This window comes from Panthera leo, chromosome A2 (genome assembly GCF_018350215.1).
Source record: "Panthera leo isolate Ple1 chromosome A2, P.leo_Ple1_pat1.1, whole genome shotgun sequence".
NCBI classification, from domain to species: Eukaryota; Metazoa; Chordata; class Mammalia; order Carnivora; family Felidae; genus Panthera; species Panthera leo.
This window is the reverse complement of record NC_056680.1, coordinates 80,222,905-80,246,164: the sequence shown is the minus strand read 5'-3', so window position 1 is coordinate 80,246,164 and position 23,260 is coordinate 80,222,905. Positions and strand designations below refer to the sequence as shown.

General features: G+C 39.9%; 2 protein-coding genes across 6 annotated transcripts in view; one reads left to right on the top strand and one right to left on the bottom strand.

Moving 5' to 3' along the window:
* Positions 1-9,314, bottom strand: part of DNAJC2 (DnaJ heat shock protein family (Hsp40) member C2) — a 38,712-nt gene extending 29,398 nt beyond the window's left edge. Inside the window, exons 1-3 of one of the 5 annotated variants that reach the window (XM_042915932.1) lie at positions 8,940-9,314; positions 4,592-4,782; positions 211-286 (exon numbers count right to left, since the gene is read on the bottom strand). In XM_042915932.1, coding sequence (XP_042771866.1) covers positions 211-286; positions 4,592-4,782; positions 8,940-8,970 — 298 coding nt within the window. In that variant the 5' untranslated portion in view covers positions 8,971-9,314. Of the gene's footprint in view, positions 1-210; positions 287-4,591; positions 4,783-7,014; positions 7,282-8,939 lie in introns of those variants that run through there. The other 4 variants (XM_042915940.1, XM_042915922.1, XM_042915948.1 and 1 more) reach the window with 4 other exon arrangements.
* A 287-nt stretch (positions 9,315-9,601) lies between these two features.
* Positions 9,602-23,172, top strand: PSMC2 (proteasome 26S subunit, ATPase 2). The gene is made up of 12 exons (XM_042915979.1): positions 9,602-9,765; positions 11,808-11,845; positions 12,415-12,496; positions 13,217-13,316; positions 17,054-17,185; positions 17,930-18,002; positions 18,390-18,485; positions 19,062-19,226; positions 20,746-20,833; positions 22,432-22,634; positions 22,724-22,820; positions 22,909-23,172. The coding sequence occupies exons 1-12, from the start codon at positions 9,696-9,698 to the stop codon at positions 23,064-23,066; spliced, it is 1,302 nt and encodes a 433-aa protein (XP_042771913.1). The 5' UTR covers positions 9,602-9,695; the 3' UTR covers positions 23,067-23,172.
* The last annotated feature ends 88 nt before the right edge of the window (positions 23,173-23,260 follow it).

Here is a 23,260-nt window from a genome sequence, read left to right as displayed (position 1 = left end):
CACCCACCCACCTTCTGTCCATGCATGAGATTGATTGCTTTCTGGTTCTGAAGGTAAAGCAGACTATGGGTTATACATTGTTATGACCATATGACAAATGCTGTTGAATCTAGATTTATGGCTACAGAATATGATCATGCAGATCTTTTCAAAAGGATTAACATTTCCTATACCAGATACTGGATTATTTCAAAAGAACTAGGTACTTACGAGCTGCTTTGATCTGTCTCTGTGTAGCTTTGTATCTTACATGGCCAAGTCCAAGTACTGCATAATGATCTTGGTTCTGATAAAGACACAAAAGGAAGTCAAGTGTGAAATGGAGCTGATATCCCTTGTGCTGGCACCCATTTTAGTGCTTCCCAAAGTGAGAATCCCATAATAGGAGACATTCTATATATAATGGATTCTGTGGTATGTAAGTCTGGGAAATGTGTATTGTGATACAGCCTTCTTGATGATTTGTATGCATATAAATCAAAGGCTCTGAGAAGTCTTGCAATTAAAAAAAACCAACCAAACAGAAACCTGCAAAACCCAGCATTTTCTTAACTTACTTGACCACTGAGCCCATTTTTCTCCTAACACCTAGTAATATCCTATGGCCATCCTTAAATCAAGAGATTTCAGAACTGAGGGAAGCACTATCACAGCCCCACAGCGTTGGGCCAGGACAATGAAAGGATAGGACCAGGAGCTATGCAGAGCAAAGGTAGGCTGGATGGAAATTTTGAGAAACTGAGAGATGAGGCTTCTCTGGAGAGGAAGTACCTGCTGTCGTTAACATCCTTGCAAACTGACAAGTTGAAGCAGCAACTGGAGTGAAGGTTCCCTACAGAACTCAAAGGGTGAGTCTAGTACTGGAGAACTGAGAGGGGAGAAAAGGGAGTTGGGGGCATGAAACACGGGAGAAAAAAGTTAAATAGAGCTGACTGGTTTCCCTTCAAATTCAGGACTACAAAGTTCATGTGGATGGGCTTTTTCATTACGCCTGGCCATCATTCCAACTGGTTTACCTTTCCACTCCCTAAGGTTACTATTTCTCTAGTCTCTCCTCAACCCTCACAGATCCTTCTCCACCCTCTTATCAACAGCCCTGCCTCCCAGTTAAATATAAGATGTAAATTATCCTACTCAAATTCCTACTCAATCTTTGTACTACCCTACCTGCAACCATACATCTTTCCCCTTTTCCTCCATTCACAACTGAAGAAGTCTGTCCTTCTGAGACAAACTACTCCACCCCTCCTCTTGGTTCTGAGCACTGTCTTCTCTACGTCTCCTCAAATACTAGCATCTTTCAGGGATCTCCCAAGCTTCAAGTGGATTATCTTCATCTGTATAAAAAGATGCTGTTAGTTCTCATCCTTAAAAACACATCCATGACCCCCTTTCCAGTTACCACTCTCTCCATCTCTCTGCTGTCCGTCAACATTAAACTTCTTGAAAAAGGTGTCCACACATTTTACCTCCTTTCGCATTCATTTTCAAACCACTCCAGTTTGGTTCTGTTCCACCCACTCCCACCCCCGGCACAATGAGGCTGCTCTCTTCAGTATCAATTTCCAGGTACCAAATCCAAGACCACTCATCTGCCCTCACTTGACTTCAGCTCCCAGTGGCAGCACAGCTGACTCATTCCTTAAAATATTATCTTTCTTTAGTGTTTCTGTGCATTCACTCTGTTTTCTTCCCACCTTCCAGTAACTTTTTTCAGCCACTTTTACTGGCTTCTCTATGACCTGCAAAGCTCAGTTCTGGGGTTTCTTTTGTATCTCTCTACATTTCAGTTCAAAGTGATTCGATTCAGTGCCAGGGCTAGAATACACTTATGACTCCCCAGTTCACTGGAGCACAGACGTCTCTTCTGAGCTCCAGATGCACTAAGCACCTCCATTTCTCACTATTCCTGGCTTGTCTCTCTCTACCTCGATCACTCACTTCCAAATACAAGACTGGTGCTGCAGTTCACTGCAGATACCGAGCTCTTCCTCCCCCCAGCCTGGCACATTCCCCCTTCTTCATGTGGCTGCCATCTTCTCATCCTTCAGCCTCAGCTTAAATGTTATCACCTTATTTAAAACAGACAACCTTCTCTGCCCATCTCTGCTCCTTCTTGTTCCCCCTGAAGTATTTAAAAATTGTCATTGCTTCAAACTCTCCACTGGCTTTCCAGTGACTATTGCTCCTTACCTCCTCACACCCCCTATCCACTCTGTACCACCTATTTGCCTCCTTCAGTTCCTGGCACTTCGAACTTCTTTCTGCCCCCACACAAGATCTCTGCCTGGAATGGCATTCTTGTGGATCTTTATGTGTCATTCAGGTTTTATCTTAAATGTCAACTGCACAGGCCTTCCCCACCTACTCACTCTAAAGCAGTCATATGGACACTCTATCACATCATCCTGTTCTACTTCTTTGCCCAGCATTTGGTGGCCACATCTTTGGTTGTTTACTTATTGCCTGTCTCATTAGAATACAAGCTATGTGGGAGCAGTGATACTGTCTTGTTCAGTTGACTTCTCAGCACCCAGAACAGGGTCTGACACATAGAAGATGCTTGATCCTGTTTGTTGAAAAGAAACAACCAACTGAACAAAATGTATGAACCCTGCTACCTGTTGTCATATCATCTATTCTTTTCTATACCAAAGACTTTCTTCATTCTTTCTTTTCTCTCTTGTAGACCTCAACGGTCCCCAGTTCTATATTCTCCTGACCCTGCTTTTCCCTCAAGTTACTATTTTCTCTTATTTTCTTTACAACTCAGCTATGAAAAAGAGTATTTTGCACTGTGGTCTCCTACAACCCAACTATAATCGCTCGCCATCCCAACCTTTTTATTGGAATGGCTTTCAGTGTGGTCTCCTAAGCTTCATTTGCCAAACCCAGTAGGTTTTTATCATTATTCATGTTATGTGATGACTTCCAAAGCAGTGACACTGGTGACTGTGTTTTTCTTCTTGAGACTTCTTCCTCTCTTAGTTTCTGGAAGTCTAGTGCCTGATGTTTAATAAACCTTTGTGGAACTAACAAATGTCTTTTTGTTTTCTTTCTACTTCTTTCACCCTTCTTAGTATCCTTTGCTGCTTCTCCTCTGCCCACACCTTAAATATTCATGCTCCACAATGTTCAGTCCTTTTTTTTTTAAATCAATAATGACAATATGTGAACCAGCTAACATTCTCAGCACTTACTTTTCTAAGTGCTTTACACATACTCTTTATCTTATTTAATCCTACAATCGAGGAGAGAGAAATTATCCACTATTATTTATCCTATGTCAAGCGATAAGTTAAGTGTTTTACACGCATCATTGCGTTAATCCTCACTAAACTCCTTTGAGGTGTTAGCAATCTCACCGTAGGAAACAGACTTCTCAAGTAACTTTCCCAAGGTCCCACCACATTAAATGGGCAGAGCCAGATTTGAATTCTGGCACTCTAATTCCATAGTGTATATATATATATACATATATATATATACATATATATATATATTTAAATATTATACTAGTTCTCTACTTAATAGGGCTTTATGATACCTATTTGTCTATATTCTTCTCTTTGACTGATGTCATTCAATTCCCCACAGCTTCAACTACCACCTAAGACTTGCCAACAACTTGCAAAAGTTGTTGGCTCTATTCTCTTTCAGAGTCACAGACCAATTTCTAACCATCTACTAGAAAACTTCACCAGTATATTAGAACCTCAATTATGACATAGCCAAACTTGAACACAAACACCACATTCCCTCAAAAACTTCCTTTTTCCTGCATCCCAGTGTTAGTGACTGATATCAGACACTGGCAGATCATTCAACCTGGAATGCTCAGAGGTCTTCTGAGTACATCTCCGTCTCTTATACGGCACAGCCAAGGTCACCAAGCTCTACCAAGTCTACCTCCAAAAAAAAAAGCCAGTGGCGCCTCTTCCTCAAAGCTCGGCCACAATTTAGCTCAAGTATGCATCTGCAGGCTTGGATTATTGCACTTGACCTACAATAGCAAACCATTCACTTCCCCTCCAGCCCTGTCCTCCCTCTTCAAATAATTTTCTGTACTGCCAAGAGAATTACTTTGCTAAAATTAGCTCAGAAACTTTTGATGATTTCCTACTGCCCTGAAAATAAAATCTGAGTTCCTTCCTTAGCATGGCATAAAAAGGACGCTACAAAAGAATCTGGTCTAGACTGTTTCAGGACTAAATTCTCACCACCAATCCTTCAAGCATCCTACTCTACTCTCACTAATCCCTGAAGAGGCAGTATACTTCTTTACTCCTTTGTGTCTTTGCAGATCTATTCCTTCTGCCCAGATCACCTTTTGTTCCCTTCTCTGCTTCACAAACTGCTACTCATTCTTTTAAGGCCAGTTCAAACATGTTTTCTGTGAAAACTTCCTGGATTTTTCCAGCAGAGACAGTATCCTATGGCCATCTCACTCAGAGCTTAACAATAGACAGGTGCTCAATTATGGTTCTCTTGCTGAAGCATCTTAAAACGGTTTACTGACAGAAAACTTGTGGGAAAACTGCCTATGCCTAACAAAGCATCTGACTGAACAAAAGATTCAGATATTAAGTACCTTCCAGTCTTTGGGATCAAGTGTTTTCAACATGGGAAACTCTTCTAACTGCAATTCTTCATCTTCCGATTCCTCTGATAACTCTTTCTTATCCTCCAGTTCCTGAAAAGAGGCAGAAGCATTCCTGTTTCTCCTCTTAACAAAAGCTTCAAACCATCTTCCCACAGGTTCAACTTGACAGAGTGTTGAGGCTGTGATTGAAAGCGTTAAGAGAGGCTTCAATGTATTGCATGGAATAAATCTATTTCAAGGCAATAAATAAGATCAAAACAGTGATAGCATCAGAATGTAATTTTAAAACCATCAACTAAGGAAATAATTGCAGTACAGGGATACTTGGGAGATAGTGCAGGTTTGGTTCCAGACCACCACAATAAAGCAAAAATACTGCAAAAAAGTGAATCAAATATGTTTTTTGGTTCCTCAATGCATATAAAAGTTCTGTTTATGCTATGCTATAGTCTATTAAGAGTATAGTAATATAACGTCTAAGAAACAATGGACATACCTTAATTGAAAAATACTTTATTGCCCAAAAATGGTAACCATCATCCAGGCTGTCAGCTAGTCATAATCACTGATCACCATGACAAACAACAATGAAAAAGTCTGAGATACTGTATTACCAAAATGTGACAGAGACCCAAAGTAAGCAAATACTGCTGGAGAAATTGTGCTGATGGATTTGCTCAACACAGGGTTACCATAAACCTTCAATTTGTAAAAAATGCAGTATCACTGAAGCACAATCAAGTAAAATGCCATAAAACAAGGTATGCCTGCAATCCAGTTAACATGAGGGTTGGCAATAATCATTTCCTAGTATTCAGAGTATTCAATCCACCTCTTTCAGTTATCTGACAAAGCATTCAGCAACGTCAACAATAAATACGTTTCTGAAGGTATGAGAGGAAGGCGAGGAACAGGGAGAACTGCTGCCAACTGCTTTACTGTTAGACCAATAACTGTAATAAAACAATAAATGATAAACTGTCTCCAAAATACTAACCTCATCAAAAAATTTTTCTAAAAACAACTCAAAATATTTTAACTAAAACCTTGAATTCAGCTTTTAAAAATTTTAAGAACTCACTAGCAATGATTCTGGAAGACAATTCTCCAAGCAGCTAAAGAGGTTTAACTAACACAGCTATGCTATAGGGTAAAAGCTCTGGATCTGATATCAAAAGCTCTGGGTTTAGTCTAAGTCTGACAATTAGCAACTACGTGCAATGAGTCAGAGATGTCTTCAACCGTAATATGGGAACAATATTTATCTTCTATGGCTCCTTGGAAGACTGAATGAAAAACCATATTTGAAACCACTTTGAAAATCACAACCTCTTGAATCAAAGTAAGGTTTTACGAAGATAAATCACTGCACATTTGTACATTAACGACTCAAAAAAAATCATCTGAGTCAGGGGAAAAAACCCCTGAACACTTTAACTTCATAGTCCACGCAAAAGCAAAAGACTTTGCCCTGTCCAGCAATAAGTAACTCAAATGTTGTTTCCCATTGTACCTAATGGCCACAATTTTCTAAAAATAACTTATTTTTCATGCTTTAGTTGGTTTGGGAAATTAAGATTTCCTGTACCATACACAGGAGAGGATTCAAACACTATGTTCAAGATGTACTAGCTGTCTGGTATGGGTGTGGCTTTTAAGGACATCACCTTTCAAGCCTTTCCTTTTAGTTTAAGATCACAGAGACTTCCGCAAGCAGAACACAACACGTGCCATGAGATAGGATCAAAATCCAACAACTGTCTCTTTAAGTGGCTATGGTAATTAACGTGGATGGCTGAAACTAGAGACTAAGTTTACCATACCCACGACTGTCCTGGGCTATAAATTTAAGAAACTACAGAAGCAGTCAACTCTCAATGACTCTTTCAAAGTCTGTCTACACAAATCTTAGCAGCATCACCGGCAAAGGTCTTTTCATACTGAGGTTTTGAGTATGAGGAGCAGTCTCTAAGCTTTGACATTTAAAAATCAAAGAAGGTACTAACACAGAGAGGGAGAAAGATGTTTAACAGAGCACCAGCAGCAAGGCTTTGTACGACGCGAGGCACGTGGGAGCTCGCTGCGGGCAATCTCTTGACCTAGGCAAGGAGATGCTTACAAGAACCTTTTTAGGCTACTAGACGGTTCGGCCCCGAACTGCTCTGCCCGATCCATGAGTCAGCAGCGGCGAAAGGAGGAAGAACTGTCGGGGCAGAAAGAAGACGCCCCCTCCCTTCTTCCAGTCTGGAGAAGGATTTCTTTTGCCTGGAGCAAAAAGTCACTCGTCATGGCCCACGCGTCCGGGTGCCAGGCACCAGGGACAAGAAGGGAGAGATTTCGGGGTCGCGCAGGTGGAGGGCGGAGGCAGGGGCGGCTAAGAGGGGACGAGCCGGGGTTGAGTGGGCACGTACCAGAGGTCAGAGCGTGGGTGATGGCGGTGCCCTGGCCGTCCGCAGCGCTCGGCAGGAGCAGCATGATGGCGCCGGGGCCGGCCCCGCAGGCGCAGCGGTTAGCGTCCTGGGCCGGGGGCGCTTAGCGTCCCCTCCGGCTCTACCTCTGGGTCCGAGCCTCGCGCCTTGGCTCTACGACGCCCAGGAACCGGCGCATGGAGACGACCAATAACTACTTCCGGGATGGATCTTTCGCGGTGCGGAGGCCAATTCCACCCGCACACACCGCGCCAACGTGTGCGGCAGCCTAGTTACTCTAATGACACGGATCCGGCTGGGGACCAAGACTCACAAAAGAAAGGTTCCTAGACTCCTCAGTTCCGCGGCGAAATGGATTACTTTATTCCCCTAGGTGCGATACGTGGAGCATAATTTTCTGAAGCAGTTCCTACTATGCTATTTTTATTTTTAAATCACTATTTGCCCGAGACTAACCACTAACTTCTCAAGTAGCTCTACTTATATAAATAAAAAATGAAAAGATATCTATGCATTAATATTGGGAACAATTATTGTAGTCTATATACATCTATAGAGAATTTTGTACATATACCTATAATATACTTGCACTTATATAAATAATAATGGCAGCCTGTATTTGTTGCGATATTACTCAGTAATTTACCTGCGTTGTCTCGTTTAATCCTTGTAACGTTTGGCAAAGAACACCTCCTCAGTGTTAGCTTCTACTGGAAGGCCGGCAATCTTTTTACCCTGTTCTAAAAGCATGAGGTTTTTTGTTTTTGTTTTTGTTTTTGTTTTTCTTCTAAGATATTACCAATTACAGAACTCTGGAACTTAATTGTTTAATGTATAATAAAATCCACTGTACGCTTATTATGATTCCTTCTTACGGTCAAAAGCAAGAACTAGCAAAAGAAAACCAGTCGATGAAGATTCACACACATCCCCTCCACACTAAGCTTCCCCCCCACCCCGCCCTCCCCCTCCCCGTCCCCAGTATCTGGAATAGGTTGCACAAAATAAAAGACTTGATGTGCTACCCTTTGGGAAAGAGCGCCGGAAGTTAGAGAATTATTCTCTATGAATTACATTTTCAGTTAAATCCATTGATTTGTCCCGTTATCTACCCCATGACAAAATTGTCACTTCACAATTGACATTTCAAAAACTAAGATAATCAACTCCCCCTAAAGCTATCCCTGACCCCTTGCTTAAAAAAAAAAATATATATATATATATATATATATTTTTTTTTTTTTTTTTTTTTTTTTTTTTTTTTTGAGAGAGAGAGCAGGGGAGGGGTAGAGAGAGAGAGGGACGCAAAGGATCCAAAGCAGACTCTGGGCTAGAGCCCTGACAGGAGAGAGCCCACCTGATACAGGGCTCAAAATCACAAACTGTGAGATGATGACTTCAGCCCAGGTGGGTTGCTTCACCAACTAAGCCACCCAGGTTTCCCAACCCCTTTCTTTATTAATGCAACCACTTGTTAAAACAGGCTCTAAGACTCAAAGTAACCTGACTCCACTTTCTTAATTTTATTCTCACACCTGCCTCATCCATTCTCCGCCCCGCCCCCCCCACCCCATCTGGTCTTACAATGACCTATTTTTAAAATGGGGCTGTTTTCTGGGGCACCTGGGTGGCTCAACCGGTTAAGCCTCGGACTTCGAGCTCGGGTAATGATTTCATGGTTTGTGAGTTTGAGCCACTTATCAGACTCTGTGTTGACAGCTCAGAGCCTGGAGCCTGCTTCAGATTCTCTCTCTCTCTCTCTCTCTCTCTCTCTCTCTCTCTCTCTCTCTCTCTGCCCCTCACCCGCTCACACTCTCTCTCTTAAAAATAAAGGTTGAAAAAATAAAATGGGGTTGTTTTCTTGTTGATTGGTAGTTCTTCATATACTCAGGATATTAATCCCTTACCAGATATATGACGTGCAAATACTTTCCCCATCCAGTAGGTTGTCTCTCCACTATGCACTGAGTCCTTTAACGCAAAGACGGGTCCGACTTTTCATTTCCAAATTCTACAGTTATTTATCAATTCCTGTTTACCTCCTAAACGAATTTATTTCAAAACCTGCTCTTTTCCCGGACTTTCCTGTATCTGAGGCACCACTCTTCTTTGGCAGGAGGCTCAAAAATTGAAACTCTTCATCTCCTCATCCCACGCTAACATCAAATTAAGGAACAACTTCCATATCTCTTCACTGTATTCGTAGATCTAGCCACTACTTAATGCGTATCTAATATGCCAGATACTTTGAAAACACTAGTTGTTTAAAGCCTCCACAATGCTGCGAGGCAAAGGAAAAATTAAAGCAGAGAGAGTAACGAAGTTACCCAAGAGTGAACAGTAAATGAATGACTAAATCAGGATTTAAAGTCAGGACTGAGCCACGGTTGGTCTTAAAAGGCCGTCGCTCAGGGAATCTCCCCATGGTGAGGGGCCAGGGACCACCCGTGTTCCCCTCCCACAGGGAATTCTTCCTGGACCACGGAACCGGCAGCAGGACACGAGCCCGCCTCCCCCAGGGCTCCTTCCGGTTCTCGTGCGCAGAGTAAAAGGATCCGTAGAGCTCAGCTTACTTCCGGTGAGGAAAGGAAAGAGCGGCACCACCGGAAGCGAGAGAGGTGCTGTGTAATCACCTAAGAGCTGAGGCCTTTGGAGCTCCTAAAATGCCGGATTACCTCGGTGCCGATCAGCGGAAAACCAAAGAGGATGAGAAGGACGACAAGCCCATCCGAGGTCAGTTGACATAGGCAGGAGCTCCGGGCCGGAGCAGGGCCAGGCTTGGCCCCGGAGGAGAGGCTGGAGTCCCGCTCGCCACTCGGCCCTGTGTCCCTTTTGTGCCCCCGATGATTTCGTCGGGGGCGGCAGCCGGCTTACCCTGGCTGCCTCTTCTGTGTCCCTCATGCTACTCCAAGTTCTGTATTCATCTCTCGCTGATCGACATTTTTATTCATGTTCAGCTCAGGTCCTGATGAAGTTACTCACCCTGCTTGGTCTTGCAGGCCTTGAAAAGTTTCCCTGCCTGGTGGTGCTTGGTCACCTGTATCCTCTTTCTGCCCCTCCTCCCCCTCAAGTGGGATGGCTTGGTGCTGTCACTGTGTAGTCAGGATCCTGAGAAGTAATTTTCCTTAAAAAAAAAAAACAAAAAAACATTTCTTTGACTACGTAATTTATTCATGTGATTCAAAACACTAAATGTATAAAAAAAGACACATTGAGGGGCGCCTGGGTGGCTCGGTCGGTTGGGCGTCCGACTTCGGCTCAGGTCATGATCTCACAGTCGGTGAGTTCAAGCCCCGCGTCGGGCTCTGTGCTGACAGCTCAGAGCCTGGAGCCTGTTTCAGATTCTGTGTCTCCCTCTCTCTCTGCCCCTCCCCTGTTCATGCTCTGTCTCTCTCTGTCTCAAAAAAAAAAAAAAAAAAAAAAAAAAAGACACATTGAAAAAGTGGTCCTTGGCCCCAGGCGTGCATGCATGATCCACCGAGGCAACTAGTGTTGCCATTTTGCGTTATCTTTCTAGACATTTTCTGTGCATATCAAGGGTTTGTTCTTTCATAAAATGTAGCGAATTGTATATATACATTTTCGGATTTTAATGTGTCTTAGGGATAAGTTCATATCGTTATATGTAAGGAGTCAGTGCTGTCTGCCTGTCTGCATCTGCATAGTATCCCACTTTTTTGGGTGAGTAGTAATACATATAATTAATCCTTAGTGATGCACATGTAGGTGTCTTTCAATCTGGTGGCCATTCTAGAGCAGTGAATAACCTTGTTCGTGTACCTTATCACAGACACAAACACAAGCGGGAGGGTGAATGTTGGAAGTGGAGTTGTAATTTTGAAAATGTGAAATTACTCTCTGTAGAGAACACCGCCACTTGGCACTTCTCACAGTGCAGGTGATACGCACACGGAGCTCACAGGATTTCTTCCCCTTTTAGTTCCATCTTTATGCTCTTTTCTTCTTTTGTTCCTGACAGGCTACTTAAAAAATCTTCTTGCAGTGTTTTTGTTGTTGTTGTTGTTTTTCCCTTTTTCTCTCTTCCCTTCCTAAACAACTTCAACCTCTCCTAGCACTTTTTTTTCTTCTTTTCCACCTCCCCCCCACCAAAGAGATTTTCTCTTTACTTTCATCCCACACTCTACTGTTTGCCTTGAAAGTGTTTTAGGATACTGCAGACCTCAGAGCTACTCAGGCACCTGGTGGAAAACTGAGTCACAGAGGTTTAATATCTCATCTGTGCATTTCTCTGGGTATGCCATCATTCTGTAAATGTATTACTAGATTTATTCCTTGCATATAATTATGATTAACGTGTATAGAGTTTTAGGTGCTTCTTCATCCATATCTTATCTGACCTTTAAAGCAACATTGTGAGGGTAAAATTATGGTTATCTCTGTTTCTCAAAGATGACAAAACTGATGCTTAAAGTGGGTTTTCCAACATTACCTGGCAATTGCATGACGTTGCAATTGCACCCAGGTTGCTAGCACCCAGGTCGTTTTGATTCTCAAACTCTGTTCTTTGGGCTTCCTGTTTTTGTGTCACATCCCTTTGAGACTCTTCAGCAGCTGTGTTATATACTTTGTAAAATTCTGCCTTCACCCAATTAGTTAAAAGTTCCTGGAGTCCAGGAACTTGTTGTTGGTTGTATTTATATCATTACAACTTTGCATAGTTTTTCTCACTCAGTTACTGAATGTAAATTGAACAGAAGAGAATTGTTAGCTCTACTTTCCTCTTTTTGAATCTCATGTATTCTCTCTTATTTTAGCTCTGGATGAGGGGGATATTGCCTTGCTGAAAACTTACGTAAGTCGTTTTCAATGTCTACCAAGTATAGATGTTTTATGTTGAAAGAACTATTGTTGGTAGTAGCCTCCCAAAATATTTAGAAGAGAACGTCTGGCAGTGTATAGTAATCCTCACTGAAAAAAGTTACATACCACAGTTTCTCTCCAGATTAGATCAGAGAGCAAATATTTAGCATGTCAAAGCGCATACATTTTTTATACTATTTGTAATTAAGTGTGGTGCTATATTGAAAGATATTTGAAATAACTTAGACAAATGTTTACTATATTTAAAATGTATGTACCTGAATTAGATCTGAAATAGAAAGTTTCAATGTTTAGGGCTTGTAGTTGGGTTAATTTCAAGCATGATTTTCATTTGTTACCTTGCATAATAGTGCATTGTGTCTTTGGGCAAAAATATTAGTTTGGGAATACTTCTGAAAATGATATACTCTCTCTATTTCCACGTCACAAGCATTGGGACAATAATAGCTATTGAGATTGTAACTGTTAAAAGTTTCTGTCTGCAGTTTCATAAATTGTTGATGTCTTGATATTCTAATTACAGTGATTTTTATCTCCTAGGGTCAGAGCACTTACTCTAGGCAGATAAAGCAGGTTGAAGATGACATTCAACAACTTCTCAAGAAGATCAATGAGCTTACTGGTGTGTATTTCATTATTCTTGTCTCTTATCTTTAAATGTAATGTGTTAATTACATCTAAGGAGTTTAAATACAGATGTTATTCCTTCGTGAATTATAGACAAAAAAAATTACTATCCTTCCTGTCTGTTAAGAAATTGGATCTCCTTTAGTAATCTTTCACTACCTTTTACAACCAAATATAATGCTTAAGCAGTTAAGCAACAACATCATCCTTTAAGCAAGTAATGTTTCTATTGGTCAGAGACAAGTTCAGTAAACTCTAATAAACAAGTAAAAATTTTTTAGCGAATAAAAATGTGGTCTCACATGGTATTGCTTAAGTAAGTGGGCTATTGCCCAGTAGTTGGAAACTTTTCTGCTCATGAGTTGGAAACTTGAGTGGTGAAGTTTCATAGTATTTGTCAAATATGGTGTTGGATTTTGGCTTGTGACTACTTTAGGGCAGTGTTTTTCAACTGGGGTGATTTTGCCCCAGCATCCCCTTCCCCCAGGACATTTGGCAGTGACTGGAGATACTCTTGATTCTCGTGACTTGAAGGGGAGGTGGTGCTGGTGGCATCCAGTGGCTAGAGGCCAGGGATGCTGCCGACTGTAACACACAGGACACTCCCCACTGCCACGTATTCAGTCCAAAACGTCATTGGTGCTGAGGCTGCGGAAGCTTGCTTCAAGGTGATGCATAACATTTCAGTGAACCTTTGTTATCCTTCTTTATGTAGGTATCAAAGAATCTGATACTGGCCTGGCCCCACCAGCACTCTGGGATTTGGCTGCAGATAAGCAAACACTGCAGAGTGAACAGCCTTTGCAGGTTGCGAGGTATGCATAGCACTCCTTGAAAATTTATTCTTATCTGTACGCTCAAGCACTTTTTAGAATCCGGGGTATAATGCAATAGTTCATAAAAGTTTTTTATTCCACATTCTGCATAAATAAAGCTTTCTCCAGAAGTATCTGGGATTAAATTTTATGCCTTCAATAATTATTCAAGAAGTAGGTAAAGACATAATCATATAAAAATTCAAATGATACAGAAAGAGCAGATGAAGACATGAGAACCTTCCTTCCCATCTTCACTGTCCCACTGCCCCTTCTTCAGCTACAACTGAAAATAGTTTGGTCCTCTTAGTCGTCCTATGTCTTCATGTATATATTTTATTTGCATGCAAAGAAACATATCCTGATTTTTTTTTTTTTTTTTCTAGTACCTCTATTTCTGGTTTCTCTTGGTTTCTAAAAATTATGTAATATTCTGTAGATGTTGGTCTGTTTACAATTTCTGTGATTCTTCATGGTGCTACATTGAATGTTCATGTTAAATATTTCTCTGTGTGTGCATTTATTTCTTAGTATAGCTTATTAGCAGTGGAATTATGAGGTCAAAGGGATTTACAGTTTGGAAAATCTGGAAAAAGGTGATTTGACCAGTTCATACTCCTTAACATGAGGTTTTGAGGCAAATGCCTGTTTGCCTGATCAATATAAGATATGTGATCATCAATTTTTACACTTTTGCCATGTGGGGGAAAAAATCTCATCTTAATTTGCATTGTGCTGATTACTGGTGTGATAGCTGCTTCTTATACTTATTAAACATTTGTATTTTTCTGTCCATATTTTGTTCTATTGGTTTGTTTCTTGTGAATTTTTAGGAGCACTTTACATATTGTACGTATTTATCTTTTCTTTAATATGCTACAGATATTTTTTTCCCATTCTGTCGCTTGACTTTTAACTTGTTGCTACTTTTTGTTGTACTAATGTTTAAAGTTTTTAGGAGGCAAATAAAATATGTAAACATTTTCATTATACCTTTTGGGTTTGAATGTTGCTCAAGAAGCCTTAGCCCAATTCAAGATTGTATTCTTTTGTGTTTTATTCTAATCATTGGAAATTTTATTTTCATTTTATCTCTTTACTATGGTAAAGGTTATTTTTCCTTTCCTCTTTTCCTTTATCCCTTACTCCCTTTTTCTGTCTTTCCCATTTATTTTGGTTTATTTTTCAGTTCTATCATGGTTTTAAGGAGTTAAATAATTCTGTAACAATAGTTGTCTTTCCCAATTCCTCTTCCCTAGAGACACCTATTTTCAAAATTTTTAGCTGGTTATTTTGATTTCTACCTTCATGATTCTTATGGACAATGCAAAATCTTGTGTATTGTAGATTACATCTTGATTATTTTTTTTAGCTTTAGCTATCATCTCTTGGCCTGAGGATTTCATTTTGTTTCCTCTGTCATCATCCCAATAGGATAGGATACTTTTCCTATCCTACATCCTTAATTACATTAAAAATTTGGTTAGATCAGTATTCATTGATTTCACAACTGTGGCTAAGTAGTGCTATTTATAAAGAGGCAAGTAGTAAATAAACTGATCGCTTTTTCTTTCTTGTACCAGTTTTTATTTTTCTTGTCATAACCATCTCGTTTTCTTATTTGCCTGGTTTTCTATGTATATAAATACTCAACTAAATTGGTCTTCAGATTTGTTAAGTCCATCAGGTTTTTTCTCACATATGCCTCGGGTGTGTCCTCTGCACCAGGATTCTCTCTGGTCCGTTTTCCTGAAGAAGTCTTTCCCAGCACTTGCCAACCTGCTTCAGTGCACTACTGGTGGCCCCTTCCACCTACGAAATCACAACCATCCTGTGACCTCTTTCCCTGCAGGTTCCCTTTGCCTCTCTCCTGTTGTTTATGTACCATGAGTTTGTCTTTTTGGTTTACTTACACCCGCATTAGGTGGGCTCTGTTCTCTGGTAGCTTCCTGAAAGAGGTCAGTTGGGATGTCATATTTGTTGTTTTTTTTTTTTTCTTTTTTTTTCCTTCTTTTTTTTTTTTTTTCCCCTTTTTTTTTTTCTCCCCCTTTTTTTTTTTTTTTCTTTTCTTTTTTTGGGATGTCATATTTGGAGACTACGTATGTCTGAAAAGTTCTTGGCTGATATAAATTTCCTTCTTCAGAATTTTGAAGGCAGCATTCCATTGTCCTCCAGCTCCTGGTATTGTTGGTCTGAAGCTGTTCTGATTCCCAGTCCCGTACATGTGACCTGTTTTTCATCTGAAAGTCATAGGGTCTCCTTGTTCTCGTGGTTCTGAACTTTCATGACTACGTGCCTCAGTACTGATCCATTTCATCCACGGTGCTGGGCTCTCCTGCCCTTCACGGTGGTGGTTTTTCTTGAAACTATTGCTTACTGATTTCCCATGTTCTTGGTCCTCTGTTCCAGACTTCAGACTTCTATTCTTTGGAAATTGGGCCTCCTGGATATCTCCACTAATATGCTAATCTTTCTCTCCTGCGTTTTTTTTGTTTTTTTTTTTATTTGTTTGTTTTTGGTCTTTTTGGTCTACTTTTGTGAGATTTTCTTAACTTTATCTTTGAGTCTTTTTTTTTTTTTTTTTTTTTTTTTGAGAAAGAGGGAGAGAGAGAGCACCTGCCTGTGTAAGGGAAAAGGGAGAGAGAATCTCAAGCAGGCTCCATGTACAGTGCAGAGCCTGATACCGGTCTCGATCTCACAACTCTGAGATCATGACCTGAGCTGAAATCAAGAGTCAGACTCTCAACCAACTGAGCCACCCAGGCGCCCTAGACTACTTGCTATTATTATGTACATGGTATTACAGATTTGCCTTCACCATGTCACACAGAAAAAGAAATTAAAATACATTTAAGTTAAAAATAGCAACAATGATAAAAATGGATTTGAAGTATAAACTCAGGAAAGAATGAAAACACATTACTTGATGTAAAATGACTGTCTTTCCAATGGGAAAATAAAATGGAGAGTAACTTAAGATATAGAAGAGTATTACAAATAAACAAACATAGTTAAGAAAATCAAATTAGTGAACTTATTGGGGCACCTGGGTGGCTCAGTGGGTTAAGCGTCCGACTTCGGCTCAGGTCATGATCAGGTGATTTGTGAGTTCGGGCCCCGCAGTGGGCTCTGCACTGGTGGTGCAGAGCCTGCTTGAGATTCTCTCTTTCTTTCTATTCCTTCCCCACTTGCTCTCTCTCTTTCTCTCTCTCTCTCACAAAATAAATAAATAGACTTTAAAAAAAATTAGAGAACTTAAAAAAAAAACTGTTTTAATTAAATTTTATTTTTGAGAGAGAAAGATAGAGCGTGAGCAGGGGCGGGGCAGAGAGAGAAAGGAAGACACAGAATCTGAAGCAGGCTCCAGGCTCCGAGCTGTCAGCACAGAGCCTGATGCAGGGCCCGAACTCACAAACTGAGATCATGACCTGAGCCGAAGTTGGATGCTTAATCGACTGATCCACCTAGGCGCCCATAGAGAACTTCTTAATGTTGAAATATTTGGGTTTACTTTTCTAGGGCAGTGTATCTTTTGAAAATTTTCCAGTTTAGCTAAAGTGGAGTGGACCCTTGGGGTTGTGCATACTCCATAGAAAAAGATCTTTAATAGTGGCCTAATTTCTGCAGTTCTCATTTACACCTGCTCATCAGTTTACTGCTTGCCCAGGACAGAATCCAGTTACTTGAATTCATTATTAGTGGTTTAGGTTCTTTAATCAAGCCTTTTGCTCTGTTAGGTGTACAAAGATCATCAATGCTGATTCGGAGGACCCAAAGTACATTATCAACGTGAAGCAGTTTGCCAAGTTTGTGGTGGACCTTAGTGATCAGGTGGCACCTACTGACATTGAAGAAGGGATGAGAGTTGGGTAAGATTCTACTTATACTCTGCTTTCGTTAAAGATACCATGTCACATTCACATCCTTGGCTTTCTTTTGAATGAATGGGCTGGGTGCCACGGAATACAGGGATACTGTGCAGTAGAGTACTACAGTTGGACATCCTTTCTTCTGCATCAGCTTCCTGACCTCCCACCCACCTCCTTTCTCCCACCCCCACTGGGGCTTTTTGTGAATGGCTTTAAATGTCATACTCAGTGATGCTAAGTGAAATAAGCCATACAGAGAAAGACAGATACCATATGGTTTCACTCTTATGTGGATCCTGAGAAACATAACAGAAACCCATGGGGGAGGGGAAGGGAAAAAAAAAAAAAAAAAAAGAGGTTAGAGTGGGAGAGAGCCAAAGCATAAGAGACTGTTAAAAACTGAGAACAAACTGAGGGTTGATGGGGGGTGGGAGGGAGGGCAGGGTGGGTGATGGGTATTGAGGAGGGAACCTTTTGGGATGAGCACTGGGTGTTGTATGGAAACCAATTTGACAGTAAATTTCATATATTAAAAAAAAAAAAAAAAAAAAAAAAAAATGTCCTACTCAAAGAAGTGCAGGATTTTAGAGTTGAGTTTACCAGTCTGTTGAAAGTAACATGGTGTAAGAAGAGGAAGAACTTGCTCTAGGATAGTTAGGATTAAGGAAGTTATATACGATACATGTAATTAACTTAGTAAATTTTTTGAATGTATTGAGTGAGGATATTTTTTTATCTCTTTAGTGTGGACAGAAATAAGTATCAAATTCACATTCCGCTGCCTCCCAAGATTGACCCAACAGTTACCATGATGCAGGTAAGAAAATGCGGGAGGGAAGAGGAATGACATGACTTTGAATACAGTTGCATCCATCTCAAAGGCTGACTAGAAATATTGACTAGAAACCTGTCAATATGTGGGCATATACTGAAGAGCTGCGAAAATGTTTTAAGCAGTTTTTCAGATGAGAAAGTCTTTATCAGTCTTTCTTTTTCTGGTTTGTCTCTTTTACTGGTTATCATAGCAAGTAATAACAGCAAGTGGTTCTAGGACACTGGACAATGTATTCCATTTTTGTTAAAATTCTTACTTGTTAGGAGTCTGATTTTCCTTTTAGGGTATTGGGTCTGCTCTACTGGATAGAACATTTGAACTAGTATTCAAAAGCCTGTGGCTTTTTACGTTCTACATTTTCATCCTTAGGTGGAGGAAAAACCTGATGTCACATACAGTGACGTGGGTGGCTGTAAAGAACAGATTGAGAAACTTCGAGAAGTAGTTGAAACCCCATTACTTCATGTAAGTGGCTGAGTCTGTGCACTTAAATTGCCTGTCATTAGATAGCTTTAAAAATTTTATATTTTCCTTAGTGAGGGGGTAGAAGATAGAGGAGTGGTGAATTAGTATGTCCCAGGAGAGAAAGCAAATCAAGTGGTCAGGCCTACTCTAAGCAGAAAGATCTGCTATTTTGAGTGACAGGAGTTTGAGGTGTAACCTTTAGCAAGATGTTAAATATAAGTTATTGTAGAAGGAACCATGTGTTTTAATGATACCAAGAGGAAATTGAATCAAATTAAGCTGAGGAGGATAATGGAAAACTAGAATATTAAATACCATAATTCTTTTGTTTTTTAAAACAGTACTTTTTTTTAAATTAGAGGGAAAAATGTATTGTTAAGGAGAAATACCTTTAAAAGCTGTTCAGCATTATGTATTGATATGAGTCTAGTTTAGATCTTATGTCTTAGAATAAGTAAAATTCTTATTAAGTATATTGATTATGGAGTCAATAATTTTGATTTAAATATGATATAGAAGTAGTTTTGTTTTTATCATACCTAAGTAATAAATGTAAAAATCCTGTCTCCCTCACAGCCGGAGAGGTTTGTTAACCTTGGCATTGAGCCTCCCAAGGGTGTGCTGCTCTTTGGCCCACCGGGTACAGGCAAGACACTCTGTGCTCGGGCAGTTGCTAACAGGACAGATGCTTGCTTCATTCGAGTTATTGGATCTGAACTTGTACAGAAGTACGTTGGTGAGGTAAAGTAAATTGATCAAAACATATGTAGCCCCATGAAAGATTTATAATGTGGAATAGCAGTTCTGATGAAGTTTTGGGGTGATGGGGTTCGTGGGGTCCAGAGCTGACGACCAAGAAAGAATTCTTGAAGACATCTTTGGTGCAGAAAGGTGGGGACAAGACCTGTGGGCAGGAAGAGCTGCACTGGGGTTGTGATGGGTAACTCATTATATACCCTCAGGTTGGGGGCGGTCAGGGATAGAGTAAGTCTCTGGCATTTTGGAAATAAGGTTTCCAAGACCATGAGAGGTTAGCTGTTGTTAGGGAAACACCATTTATTACTGTTTAATAAAACCTCAGTCATGAGACCCTTCAAATGTATATCGGGGGGCCATAAGCTTGAAGTATGATTGCCATTATTTATCTTGGGGCAGTTGAGATAAAGGAAGTAGACTTACAGGATCCTTGAGGTTGGGATATTGTTAAGCCAAGATTCACTTTTGCTCCTAGCAAAGTACATCTAGGCAGCTGAGCTCCTAGAGGGAGGTCACTCTGCTGGTTTCAAGGACTTGTCTATGGGCTGTAGGCAGTAAGGGAATTTAATTTTTCATTTGCTTTTGTTTCCCACATTACCATGGCAAGCACTTAAACCCTTTTCCTTTGTTCTTGGGTAGCGAGGAGTGTCCGAGGGTTACTACACATAGTCCACCGGGAGGTGGGGGTTGCTGTTAGCCTATACTTTGCCCTCAGCTTGCCCCGCACTCCCTCATCAATTCCACATTGAAGGACTGAGACTTGAAATTTTTTTGATTGATGGTTTGTAATTAGTAGTTCAGAAGCCACCAGCCTTTCCTTGTGGTCACTGGAACTAAACTGCTTAAAATTTTTAATCAGTATGCTGGGACCTTTTCTACAGACTTGGTGTGTAAGACCCCAGAAACGTGGTGAATTGTGCATTTAAAAGTGTACTTTTATTTCAGAGGCAACGTTTCATATTCTACTGAGAAAGAACATAGTTGTCTGTATATGTGTGACACACACATACGTATACATGTGTATATATGTTCTCATTAGAGAGGAAGTCTAGGGCTGTACATATTGCATCTGAAGCATTAACAACTCATATACTTAGAATAAGAATTAGTAAAGGAGCTGTATTAAGGTATAATTTTATTCCTTGATCAAAACTTACAAATTAAAATTGGTGATCAGAAATGCCAAGTGATAAATCAGGTGCCATTTTTTATTTCCTCAAGTTTAACTGATTGAAATGGTGCATTTAACTGTTAATTTGATCTCTTCAAGTCTGGAAGTTATTGGCTATTTAATAGGTAAAGAATCATGAAATTAATACTGTTTTGAAGCTAATGAGATTAATATGATGGAATAGGTAACAAATTTCATTTTTTTTTTGAAAAAGCTTTTGGTAATAATAGTTGAGAACACTGTTAGGAATATTGAAAGGTTTGAAGCATAATTTCTTACTGTACTTAAAAGTTTTTTTAAACCAACTCTGAATTAAATTATTTTTCTCATTAGGGGGCTCGAATGGTTCGGGAGCTCTTTGAAATGGCCAGAACAAAAAAAGCCTGCCTTATCTTCTTTGATGAAATTGATGCTATTGGAGGTATGGGCAGTATATTAGAGTACTACTGTAGGATTGGGTTTCGTGAGTGTTTTAAAGTAATATGTGTAGAGTTCTCTTGATACGTTAATCTTTTACAAAATTTTAATTCCAGCTCTTGTATGAGCTCTGGCGTGTCGGAGCTACAGACCTAATAACCAGTAGAGATACATTATTAGGAAAAAAGAAACAGAGCATTGCTATTTCTCCAAGTCTTTATCTTTGTACTTTTCCTAATTTCATTCACATGACCCTTGTTTTCACACTTTAACAACTCTCAACTTAGGATACAGCTTCACTTAATGTGATCAGAAAGCTTTGGGGCATAATTTAATTGGTGGTGGTTTTTCATGAAGTATACCTAAAAGAATGTTCTTGTTGGCTTCGTCGATTTGATGAAATAAAATATTAGCTGTGGGATCTGGACAGGTTATTCTAACTCTGAGACTCTGTTCACTTGCCTTATAAAGGGAATGATAATTCATACCTTGTTAATTTTATGGGTGTTTGGTTTGAAGTAAGTCATAAATGAGATAGACCTTGAAAGCTACTCTTCTGGAGGCCTGAACTGTTACAATAGTCTTTGAGAGTAATCATTCTTAATAGCTGGAGGAATTGGCATATGTTTCAGTTAATGAACTTAGTGACAAAAATGACTTGAAAATATAGTTGCACCCTGTAATGCTGTTTGGGGACTGCAGTTAGGTTACCCCGAGTCTTGTTTTTAGACAGATGAGTGTTGTTGAGTTTGGATGCTTCTGTGGTTAATGTCTTCAAGGGCCAGCCATAATGTGACCACAGTGTATCGATTTAGTGTTGTGACTCTGAAGTTTCCTTTATAGAATTTTTGGAATAAGCCTTATGATGATGTCAGGATGCTCTGAAGAGGTAGTGTCCAAAGTAGACTGTGTATCAAATAGTATTAGTGTGCAGGAAGAAAATCTAGAATTTTTCTTCATACTTTTAATCTCATTTAAAAGTTTTCCAATTTTTTTGTTTTATATAGTGTACATAATACCTTAATACAACAATATGTATTTATACAACTTAAAAAGGAAAATATATATTTGGAGGCCTTTTTTTTTTTTTTTTTTTTTTGCTATGTTGGTTGAAATGAGAGATTGACAATCTAGAGTACTCTAACACATCTAAATCAGCGTGATGTAAGCTGTACAGTTCTACTGTATTATGGATGTAGCTGTATTTTTAAGGACTGTTTGGAGAAACTTAGAGTATGACAGTTTCTTACATACAGTCAGACACCATTGGAGTGCTAAAGTTTGCATGGATTCTGTTGCCTTATCCAGATGTATATGGTGTTAGAAATGGAGGTGTTCTTGAGTGATTTAAAAAACAAAATTCCTCAAAGAGGACTTAAAAAATACTTGAAAGGAGCCCCTTTTAAATATCTATGAGGAGTCCTTTTCAAAGATTCACCTTCTAATTTAGTTTTCCGGTAAAGTAGGCTGTTCTTACAGAATATGCTTAAAAGTGAGACGTTCACTTGAGCTGGAGTACCTGACTTGAGATCTGTAATACTTCTGGGTTACACATAGTGCTGTCCTGAGTGGACACGAAGAGCTTATTTTTCGTCTTCCCAGGGGCTCGTTTTGATGATGGTGCTGGAGGAGACAACGAAGTGCAGAGAACGATGCTGGAACTGATCAATCAACTGGACGGTTTTGATCCTCGAGGTAACATTAAAGTGCTGATGGCCACTAACAGACCTGACACTTTGGATCCAGCACTGATGAGGCCAGGGAGATTGGACAGAAAGATTGAATTTAGCTTACCTGATCTAGAGGTAAGAAAATCATTTCGTTTTAGAGAAGGGATTCTTGAAATTTCGTGATGTCTTTCCATTTTAATATTTATTAATTCCCCTATTTTTAGGGTCGGACTCATATTTTTAAGATCCACGCTCGCTCAATGAGCGTGGAAAGAGATATCAGATTTGAACTGTTAGCACGACTGTGTCCAAATAGCACTGGTAGGTGAAAAGGTCTTGCTTACTGTACTTGCCGGTCTGTGTGTTCAGGCTGCTTTAATAAGCCTGTTGTTTTCTTTTTGTTCGAAAGGTGCTGAGATTAGAAGTGTATGCACAGAAGCTGGTATGTTTGCTATCAGAGCACGGCGAAAAATTGCTACTGAGAAGGATTTCCTGGAGGCTGTAAATAAGGTCATTAAGTCTTATGCCAAATTCAGTGCTACTCCCCGCTATATGACATACAACTGACCCCTGAAGACTTTCACGAAAACACTTTTCATTGGAATCCTAACCTTATTAAATAGACTTGTTAATAACCATTAAACACGTAAAAATAAAGCATTTCAAAATTGTATGCTTTTTTCAGATGTCTTTTTTCTGTAGTACAGTGAAAGGTGATATCTGATGTCATTTGGCAGAAATGCTTATTACAGTGTCTGTTG

Bases quoted from the DNA above. Each gene is read 5' to 3' on its own strand.
- PSMC2 (XM_042915979.1), top strand. From the start codon at position 9,696: ATGCCGGATTACCTCGGTGCCGATCAGCGGAAAACCAAAGAGGATGAG. The intron at 11,846-12,414 runs GTAAGTCGTTTT...TTTATCTCCTAG, and splicing joins TTGCCTTGCTGAAAACTTAC to GGTCAGAGCACTTACTCTAG. The intron at 13,317-17,053 runs GTATGCATAGCA...TTGCTCTGTTAG, and splicing joins CAGCCTTTGCAGGTTGCGAG to GTGTACAAAGATCATCAATG.